Genomic DNA, 10,684 nt, shown 5'->3' on the forward strand with positions numbered 1-10,684 from the left:
AGGGTGGGTGGGGCGGCAGATAAGCCTGAGTCGGGCAGGGCAGGAAGTGGAGGGAGTTCCCTCCAGACAGCACTGTTGTCTAGGTGAAGAAGGAATGAGGTCACCTCCTGGGGCAGGAGGCCGGGGCGCAGGGGCCTGGGATGAAAGGAAGGAAGCAGCTGGAGAGGCCACCTCCAACGGCCGGTCAGCGTGGTCTCGCAGGGCCTAAGGGATGGGCCACCTGGTTCCAGTCCCCTGTCTGCCAATAGCCACACGAAAGTGCTTATCTCCGGGCCTCAGCTTTCCTAAGTGTGCAACAAGGTGGAGGCCTGAGCAAGGAGCGCAGCTCCCTTGCTCCAAACCCTGCACTTCCAGGGCCTTTCCAGAAGTCACTAAGAGCGTCCTCTGGAAACCCTGGGCAGGGAGCAAGTTATGGCCATCTGCGGCAGAGGGGACGGGAGGGGCTGTGCAGAGCCGGCTCGGGAAGCCGAGGGCCCTGTCAGGGCATGGTGAGGACAAGGCGCAGTGCGGGCAGGAGTGGATGGCAAGGGGGTGGCCTGGGGCCCGACTGCAAGGACAATAAGGTCACTGGAAAGTAAACATCCTTAGGGGCGGCCCGGGGGGGGGGGGGCAGACGCTCCACTCTGACTCTCCGCCACCAGATTTCTCATCATCCCCATTCTACAGACTGGGATAAAGGCTCAAAGAAGCAAAGGAAAAATGACTTTAAAGATGTGAGTCAGGCCTATGGCTCCCGCAGTCAGGTGTGGGTTAGCGGGGATTCCGTTGCGTTGCTCATTTCTGAGGCACACAGACACCCCTGGGCAGTGAGGACGATTGGGAGATACTGGGTATCCTGTCCCACGGTTGCCATGGGGATCGAATGCTCACTGAAGTGCAAGAACAATGGAGCAGACTGCAGCCACGCTCCCCTCGCTCCCCTCAACTTCCCTCCACAAACCAGCCTCATCTGCATCCCTGTCTCCAAAGACCTGGGTGACCCAGCACCCCTGTTCTTTGCCAAGTAAAGTGGCTCTGTCAGGGGGTTCTGTTCTGTGGGTTCTCCCCACCTCAGCCCCCAGGCCCAGCGAACCCCCCCTCAGTCACACGGTTTCAGATAAGGCACAACAAAACAAAATCTCAGACTCAAAGCCTAAAAAGCACAATTAGCCAGACTCCCAAGGTGAGCCAAAGCCCTACGCTGCCTCCCCAGGACGAGCGGACACATGGCACATAAAACCGCAGCCTCCTGGGCGGATGGGAAGTAAAATCCAGTATCTGATTCAGATGATTTGGGAGGAAAAAAGTCGTAGCAATCATAAACTCCGAAGCGCTCATGTATTTCATGAGTCTAACAAACAGGTCGTATCTCATTCGTGAATAAAAATAATCAGGGGCAGGGCAGAAGAAGGAAAGAAGAAATTTGTGGTAGAAGAGCACAAACAAGTGATAGCATCACTCACTTCTTTTAAGAAAAAAAATCACCTCCCTGATCCTACCATCTAGAAAATGCATATTCCTTCTAGAAAACACTGATTAGACTAGAACAAGTGTTTTTGCTCTAAAACGTTCTGAAAATGCCAAGCGGGAAAAATACATGAGGTCTCCATCGGAAGATTTTTCTCAGTTGTTGGAAACATTCAACCCCAGCCGTCTGACACGCCTTCCAGGATCACAGAAAGATACGGCAAAGCCAGAGAAAAACTTGAACAACTTACAGTTTTCCTGCCCCTCGAGGCTTGGACCTGGAAAAGACAGGAGAAATCTGTTGAGTGCATTCGCTTCAGTTCTCATGAAGTTTCAGTGATGTGGGAAAGAAACAGACTCACAGAGCAGAAGAGTCAGCAGGAGTCCGAGCCACATCTTGCCCCCGCCGGCCCTGCCCAGCAGCGTCCTGAGAGAGAAGCCTGTGCGGTCAGCCCTGCCTCTGGGGCATGCCTTGTGGCCTCAGACACTCCCGCGAAGCACAGGTGAGAGGCTGGCCCTGCAAAAAGCAGAGAGACGGCTCCGGTGACTTCTCAGCACCACGGAGAGACTGACCGTTAGAGACTGACCGTAGTGCTGGTCAGGTAATGGCGGCCATTGCTGGAAATCGGGAACAATGAGGCCTGGGCCCGCCTGATATCTCCTCAGGAAATGACTGGCCTTCCTGAGGGGCCACTGAACACAGTCACTTTGTTTAGTTTTTTTGGGGAAAAAGGCACTAGTGCCATTTGCCTCTGTGTTTCTGAGTCTCCTGTCTGGCTGGCCTGGCGCGCCCTTCTCAGAGCAGGGTGAGGGTGCCTCCCAAATACTCCTGGCCAGGGGGACCTCTCACCGTTCCTGTGGTCCCCCAGGGAGCCTCTTTCCGCATAGCCTAAGGCTGGCCCTCCGTGGGACAGAGTGGAATTTCCAGAGAATTGCAGGTTTCTCAAGATCTGCCACCAGTCCCACATTCAACTTGGAACTCAGCGAGCCGAAGGCTCCCCCCCGCCTCGGAGGGGGTTTCACGGTGGATGGAGGCACCTTGGAGAGCTCCTGTGGCGGCTCCCATGCAGCATGCACCCCTAAACGTACACACTCTACCCAGGGCCACAGGAGCTTTCTGAGATACCACTCAGTTCCTTTCTCACCGCAGTGAAATCTCGCTCATTAACTTCTATGTACCTTTGTCCAAAGAGAGTTCTTATGTGTGGAGTTGATTCTGAAGTCTCCATTTGTGCCACTGATCTGTTTGTCTGTCTTCATCACTACCTCACTAGTTGGATTTCTGGAGCTTTATAATACATCTTGAAGTCAGGTAGAGTTTGTCTTCCAAGTTTGTCCTTTTTGGAGGATTTTGGGGGAATTCTAGACTCTTTTGCATTCCATGTGGATTTTAAAAACCAGCTCATCATTTTCTTTTTTGGTTGGTTTGTTTGTTTGTTTAGAGGTTTATTTATTTATGCATATAAGAACTGGGGTGCAGGCCAGAGGTGGGGGTTGAGAGGGTTCACCAAAGACAGAGTGGGGAGCAGAATAGGTAGATCTACTGAAACACACTGCTGAGGGGAGCAGCAGCCAGGTCAGGAGAGGTCTGCTGCACCATGTGGGTCACCTCCCTGGCTGGGGATCGAATTCATGCTGCAGTGGCTGTGGAGAGCTTCTTAACTTCATAGTGCTGTACTCCAACCTGTCACACCACCAGGGAGAGCCCCTGCTTGTCAATTTCTACCGAAAAATCGTTTTGAAATTTTGATCAGAATTGCATTGAATCTATAAATACATTTGGAGAGATTTGTTACCAGTATTGTGAAGTATGACCCAAGAACAGGATTCCTCTCGTCCTTTGTCTTTTATTTTTTTTACTTTATCTCAGCAATAATTTGCAGTTTTCAGTGTAAATTTTCATTCTAAGTCTTTGTGTCCTTTTTAGTCCTTTAAATTTTTGAATTTAAAGAAATTGAATTTTAAAATAAAAGCCATGCTTCGGGGTGTTGAAATCATTTAAAATGACACCCACTCCAGCCAGACAGCACCACACGGGTCCCTGCGCTGAGCGTCATGAGCCAAGTCTACATAGGTTGGTCCTTCACAGCGTCTGTGACTTCTTAGGGGCGAGCTCACCCCACCACGGCACTCCATGGGTTGGTCTGTCTGTCCCCCGTCATTCTTTTTCCACGGGAACCACTCTTTTCATCTCTCATGGAAATCTCTTCTCCTCTATCGTACCTCTGTATTTGTAAAACACAAATGTCTCACTCAAACTAAACACATATAAATGGGATGCTTCCTATTTTGTCTTAAAAAAAAAATACTATGCAATAGTCCCCCGCTTCCCCATCCACAGAGCATATATTCCAAGATCTCCGCTGTCCTCAAACATTTGTTCCAGCAACAACAAATGGGGTTTATTTGGAAACAGAAGAGTGGACAGATTGGAGGGTTGTTCGTGGGGAGACCCATGCGTACTTTCCCAAATCCAAGGCTAACAGCTTCTAAATAGCCGCTGGGGGCTCCCCTCCAGTACTATGAGAGGATGAGACAGCGTCACCTCTGTGCAAGATGCAAGGCTTGTCGACCCTGTGCTTGGCTGATTTGCCCACACTGGACGCTCTTTCTAGTTTTTCAACCTCATTTAAATAGGGACATGAATATTTATGTCCACCACCCCCGAGTGGATGCTTGAAGGGATGATATCAAACACTATCCAGTTTTTCCCTATTGCACATGCATCCCTGCGATCAAGTTTAGTTTATAAAGTAGGCACAATAAGAGATTTACAACAATGATGGCTGTAACAACACACAGTAATAAAAGTTATGTGAAGATTTCTATCTTTCAAAATATCCTACTGTCCATCATAATTGTACTCCTCATTGACCACAAGTAAATGAAACCATGGAAAATGAAGCCACAGAAAAGGGGCTGCATAATTTGACTGGCATTTTATATCTTCTCACTTTCCCTTGATCTTAGTGGATTCCTCAGTCTAAGGGGGAAAAGTTCCCCATGACTGTTTTAGCTCTCTGGAACTAATTAAGGAAGGGACTGCTCCCTGCTGGAGACCTCAGTTGCACCCCAAAGCAGGCCAAGTTTGCCCGGTATGCTATGTACTTCTCAGACACGGATGAAGGGGTTCAGAGCAGCTAATGCATGATGTGCTTCTGCCTTCAAATACCAGGGAAGGGGGCCCTCCCTGGTGGCGCAGCAAATTAAAGCACAGCACTATGAAGCTATGGGAAGCCACCGTAGCATGAGTTCGATCCCCGGCCAGAGAGCTGACCCATGTGGCGCAGCAGACCTCTCTTGTCTCCCCGCCGTTCCCCTCGGCAGTGGATTTCAGTAGCTCTGCCTGTTCTGCTCCCTGCTCTGTCTCTGGTGAATCCTCTCACCCCCACACCTCTGGCTATACCCCAGTTATGTATGCACAAATAAATCTTTTTTTTTTTTGAAAAAAAAAAAACAAAAACAAATGCCTGGAAAGTAACACAAACCCAGTCACAGCAACTCGGCTGCGAATGAATCTCAGAACGTGGTTTCTCTGAGAAGCTGAGAGTGAGCAGGCCAGGCTGGGGTGAGGAGGGGCAGACAGCTGTCCTGTCAGACAGTGCGGGCACCCGGCCCAGCTGAACTCCCTTCTGTTTCAGAAGGCTGGTGACTGGCCATTTCCGAGTCAGAGGCCACGGGTCTGATCCATTAACCTCAGTGAGCTTTTGACAGCAACGAAGCATTTAACATGTACCCCAAAGGGAAATGTACAGGCACTAACGCACACATCAGAACCTGGGATTCCAGCCCCTTCTCTGCATTTTAATAGCTTCATTGTTTTGAGGTTCACTTTCCTCATCTATACAGTTAGAATTAATACCCACCCTACCTATCTCATAGGCTTGTTGTGGAGACTGAAGGCCAGCCAGCCTCAGATAGCTGAATAGCGGGGACAGGGGGAGGAGAAGAATCTCAAACCAGCCCCAGCAGTAATTATTATTTTTTAGAGATTTACTTATTTATTTCTGCATACAGAGCTGTGGTACAGGCCAGAGGTGCAGGGTCAGTGAGAGGAGTCACCAGAGACAGAGTGGGGGGCAGAAACAGGAGGGTCTAGTGAAATCTACTGCTGAGGGAAGCAGCGGGTGGGTCAGGAGAGCTCTGCTGCGCCATGTGGGTCAGCTCCCTGGCCGGGGATTGAACTCGTGCTGCAGTGGCTGCGGCCAGCTTGCAGTGCTGTGCTTTAACCCATTATACCACCAGGGAGGACCCTCTTTGTCGTCTCCTTCTTGAGGACACGTGTGACTGCAGTGGGAGCCCACCCAGATAATCCAGGACAAACTCTTACTGGAACCACATCTGCAAAGACTCTTTTTCCATGTAAGTAAAATTCTCAAGTTCCAGAATTGAAGACCTGATATCTCTGGCAGCACCCCCGAGGCCTCCATGGGTTGGTGGATGGTGGGGTAGACACCATGCTCCCTCCTACAGGTGGGGAAACAGAGCCAGAAGGGGAAGCATCTGCCAGACCTCAGAGTCATGTCTGCCTGCCTGTGAGGCCTGCAGTGACCGATCTCATATGGCACCCTCCTGGGTAGAGGACTAAGACACAGCCCTGAGTGGACACACACATGACTCACAGGGTGGAGGAAGTTCATGTGTATATGCGTTAGGGGGTGGAGGGGAGTGGACAGGAGGTGGCCTGTGTCCTCTTGAGTGAAAGGTGGCAGGCGGGAAATGGGCCAGGCCTCCTTGGCAATTAGCTCTGACCCACCCTGGATGAATTCAGGGCAGGGTTATCAGAGTTAGTGCCCAGCCACATTTAAATTTCACAAAAGCAACAAGTCATTTTATGCTATAATTATGTCCTGCGTCTTGCCTGGCACAAAGAAATTGTTGTTTATAGGAAATTCAAATGTAACAGGGCATCCTGTATTTTCTCTGACAACCCTCACTCGGGACCACTTCGGGGAAGCGGCCTATTTCAGGAGTGCTTATGCTAAATGGAGCCGTGGGTAAAAATGCCAGAACATTCATGCATTGAAACATCCATCTTCCAGTTTTTCTCTTTTTCATGTCAGGATATCCAGGGAACTTGAGGTATAGCAGGGCACTACCCGGGGCTGAGGTATGAGGGAATGTCAGGAATGCTTTGCTCTGGAGGCACCAGGCCGGGCCTGATTGTGTGTAGCTGGTCAGCATCGTCTAGGAGGCCCCTCTAGGAACAAAACTGCCCCCGGTCAGAGGGGGGCATCTCTCAGTCCCAGCCAGCACTTTTAAGCACCAGGGAATGGTCAAGGCCTGGCCCTGCCACTGAGGAGTTTTGAGGGGAAGCTGACCTAATAGCAGGGTTATCCAACACGGTGTGAGGCTTGTGGAGAGACGCTCCATCTGGGAGGTAAAGAATGAGAGGCTGCTTTCTGGAGAGCTGTTGTTCAGCTTTCCTCATGGTGGTGGTGAGGGTGGTGCTGGAGGAGATGATGGAGATGGAGGTGGAGGTGATGGAGAAGTTGACAGAGAAGGTAGTGATGGTAACGGAGGAGATGGTAGTGGTGATGGCGAAGGTAACGGTGATGGTGAAGTTGATGGTGGATGGTGGTGGGAGGTGAAGGTGGAGGGGATGGTGGAGGTGGTGATCAATGAGGTGTTGGTGGTGGTGAAGGTGGTTTATCTAGAGATCAGCACAGTGAATTTTACATATAAAAAGTGACTTTGGTGGAAAGTACAGGAAGTTTCCAGTTTATCAAGTTTTGATCCAGAACTAGATCTGGATCAAGTTGACTGTTTTTTTTTTAATTTGACTGTTGAACAAATGCTGAATGTACTCAAAAACAACCTGATAGCTGCTGATTAGGTACTGTGGTCAGCTGCCTCAAATCATTTGTCAGCAAAAGGTTGAGATTTTTGGAGGAACGGCCTGAGGTGTGTGGTTGGGGGTGGGGGTGGGGGCCTTGGGGCAGCGTTTCTGCTGAAATTACGGACACTCGCCAGTTACTGTGGATTATCTCATTTAATCTATGACTCAGCTGCCAGTATTATCTTCAATGCACAGGAGAGAAAAAGACTCCCAGAGATGTTAGCTCACTTGCCAAGACTCCACAGCGAAGCCCAGGAATGCTGGGCTGAACTCTGACCCTTGCCTAGCACCTCTGGAAGAAAAACACTTCAGGACTTTTTGACATGTCCCATAACAGGAAAATCTTCGGCTTAGAACAAAGACGAAGAGGGTCAAAGTCTAAAAAAGTTGAAATCCGCAGACTTTCTTCCCCAAAGTTATTCTAGGATGCAATCCTTCAATGTGTTCCACACAACTGTCTCATTGTTTCCTGTTTCTTCACAGCTTCACTACTTGATTAAACAAAATGAAGACAAGGGGAGATCTCTACTGAAGAAGGCAGCTGGGTGCTGGCAAGGGAAGAGCGCAAGGGGCAGAACCCCACAGACGTGAGAGGCACGCGGAGGGCAGAGCCAGGAAGGGCACAAACCACCACCCGGAGAATGGAGGGTACCCACGCGGCCCACGGGGGTCCCTCCGCCAGCGGGGGGGCCCTGCTGGACTGGAGCTGTTTCCAAACAGGCAGCTGCCCAGAGACATTTGCAAAAAACATTTAAAGGGCCCAGGTGCCCTTTGAAGGAGTTCAAACAAAGCTACAGGTCCTGGCTGGAGCTGAAGGCAATCAAGTCCCAGGAGATAAAAAAAAAAAAAAAAAAAAACAACTTAGACCTTCCCCCCACAACAGCCTAAAAAGGAATTAGGAAAGGGCCTGGAGCGGGAAGGGGGCTCTCACCAAAACTGAGGGTGCCTGGCAAGCTCTGTTTGTTAAGGCCTCCCCAATGTCCCTTATCTCTACCTGGCATGGCAAACATTTGCTGACCACACATTTGCTGACCACACATTTGCCTCTCCCAGCTCCCTGTGAAGCGTCTCTGTCCATGTGTCCTGGGCCGTCTACCCTCCCTTAGACCTGCGCGGCACAGAAGTTTGCTCTCTTCCCGCTGGTACTCGGGTCTTTTATCTCTACGGCCCCCAAAGATTCAAAATTAATTTTGTTTTTCGTCAGTCTGTTCATTGTGACTGGGAGGTCTCAGCCAAGAGACTACAAGAGTGGCTGGCAGAAGAACAATACATCTTATGTCATGGAATATTCCTCAGCAGTGAGGAGGAGTCAACTGTGGATGCTGATGAATGACCTTTCAGGGAAGCTCACTGAGAGAAGATGCCAATGCCCCCACACATGAAGCTGTTTGCATAACATTTTTGACATAGCAGAAATTTAGAAGCTGAAGACAGACTGGCAGCTTCTAGAAGGGCAGGAAGGAGGTGTGACAGTCAAGGGCACAGCAGGCTTCTTGTGGAACTGTCTTGACTACGTTGGTAGATTCGTGAAGAACCCACAGGGAATGAACGAGGATAGAACTTTCCACACCAGCGCAAATGAGAACGAGTTCACCAGAGATCACAAGACTGACAGCTTGCCGATGTCACAGCTTGCTGTGACACTGAAATGTGGACTCACAAAACCTTACCATTGGGGAAAACGGGCAAAAATGCGCGTGAACCGAGAAATATCCCAATCAAATCCCATTTTTAAAAAGGACCTGTTTCAGGGTCCCAAGGGACTCAGCTGTTGGGTGCTCCCTGCTGCAGGGATTGATGGGGATTATCTGCATTAGACGACCTCGTGGCCTCACCCTGCAATTCTGAGGTCTGAAGGGGAGCAAGCCCTTTCGGGGTGGGCAGCAGGAAGCTGCATATTGCCAAAATGTGCTCCATTTCTGTCAGTCCAGGAGAACTGGGGTCCCCTCTCAAATAGACTTATTCCCTCGGCCGAGGAGAAAGAGGGGGGCTGCTCGGCAGGTGTCTGGCAGAACCACCTCTGTCACCATCTGCTCTTCCTCACCATCAGGCTCCCCTGGGATCCGGCTCCCCTGGGGTCAGTGACAAAAAAGCGCCCGAATATTCCACTGACAAAAACGCGCCCGAATAATATTCACGCTGCGGATCAGAACCTGGGAAGTCCTCTCCCAGGGCGAGTGAGTGGCAAGTGCGCTCCCAATAGAGACATTCTAGAAGGAATGACAGCAGGGACATTTTGTGCTTCGGAAGGATCCTGAATGTTCAAGGAGGCTACAGGGTTTTAGATTGCTGTTCTTAACACAGCTCACCAACGGAGTGTCTCTCTCGGATCATTTCAGGAAATTATTCTTAGACTGACCCCTGGACAGTGAAACAGTAAATCGGAGGTGTCCTCATCCCCTCTTGCCCCCTGGAAGGCGGCCAGGATATCCGGTCTTGGCCTCCTGCAGAGATGGCCCCTGAGTTGACCACACTTGTCCAAGCTGCCAGGGAAGGGTCGGCCAGGTGGGGGTCTCCCGGCTTCCTGAGCAGGGAGGCTCCCTGCTCCTCCTCTCTCTCTGGGGTCCTCACTCGCCCCTTGGGTTGTGGACGCACATCCAGACCTGGCCAGGGACCGCCAGCCTCACCCGGCCTGTCAGGAATGGAATGGCTGGGTGCTGGGCAGACCCCTCTCCCCAGGCCCTCAGCTGTCAACACCTGAAACCCCAATGGCTGTGACCCCCCACGTGTCCACCCCCTGCATCTCATCCTTCTCCTGCTTCTCCCCTGCGGGGCACTTACGTCTCCCCTCCCATCTAGGGGTACCCCTCTCCCTCTCTACGGCCTCATGCACCCTCCATTGCAAGTCTCTTGCCCCCAACTCCACCCCCCAGAGCAGCTTTCTGCCCCGGCCGGCACCGTGGGGGCGGCCTGGGGTCACCTCTGTCCTGCCTCGAGGGTTTTGCGCGCAGACGTGGAGTTGGGGTCCCTGCCGCGCGAGGCGGCCCGGCCCGGGGCTGCCTGGAAGTCCATTTTTAAACCTCCGGGAGCAGAGCGAGAGGAGGGGGAGGCCGGCGGCGAGGCGAGCCGGGAGGCCGCATTGTTCTCGCGCCCTTTCCAGGCCCCGCGGCTGGCGCAGCGGCCCCGCGACCCCTGGGGAATCAAATGAGGTTGTTTTTCCCAAGACCGGGCTCTTCAGGTGTGACTGCAGTTCCTGGACCACGGTGGGGACGGCGGACTTTCTGCAACAGGAAAGAGGAAGGAACTCGCGAGCTGTGCATCTGCGCGCGGCCCAACAATGCGCGGGCCCGGCCCGCCGGCGCCGCGGGCCCAGCGGCCGTTTCCATGGCGATAAATCACTGGCCAGGAAGCCGGCGCGGGAGAGGCCGGCGGCTCCCCGCTCGCTTCCCTGCACACAGG

The 10,684-nt window shown here is 51.8% G+C and overlaps 2 protein-coding genes across 3 annotated transcripts in view; one reads left to right on the forward strand and one right to left on the reverse strand.

The window, feature by feature from the left end:
- PECAM1 (platelet/endothelial cell adhesion molecule 1) overlaps window positions 1–2,051 on the reverse strand; it is a 47,329-nt gene extending 45,278 nt beyond the window's left edge. Inside the window, exons 1-2 of one of the 2 annotated variants that reach the window (XM_012733154.1) lie at window positions 1,809–2,051; window positions 1,698–1,724 (exon numbers count right to left, since the gene is read on the reverse strand). In XM_012733154.1, the coding sequence (XP_012588608.1) occupies window positions 1,698–1,724; window positions 1,809–1,842 (61 nt within the window). In that variant the 5' untranslated portion in view covers window positions 1,843–2,051. Of the gene's footprint in view, window positions 1–1,697; window positions 1,774–1,808 lie in introns of those variants that run through there. The other variant, XM_012733153.1, reaches the window with a different exon arrangement.
- A 4,782-nt stretch (window positions 2,052–6,833) lies between these two features.
- MILR1 (mast cell immunoglobulin-like receptor 1) overlaps window positions 6,834–10,684 on the forward strand; it is a 25,335-nt gene continuing 21,484 nt past the window's right edge. The window contains exon 1 of the mRNA XM_012732980.1: window positions 6,834–6,992. Coding sequence (XP_012588434.1) covers window positions 6,834–6,992 — 159 coding nt within the window. The remainder of the gene's footprint in view (window positions 6,993–10,684) is intronic.

Source organism: Condylura cristata, unplaced genomic scaffold, assembly GCF_000260355.1.
Source record: "Condylura cristata isolate star-nosed mole 26May11 unplaced genomic scaffold, ConCri1.0 scaffold00038, whole genome shotgun sequence".
In the NCBI taxonomy this organism is placed as follows: domain Eukaryota; kingdom Metazoa; phylum Chordata; class Mammalia; order Eulipotyphla; family Talpidae; genus Condylura; species Condylura cristata.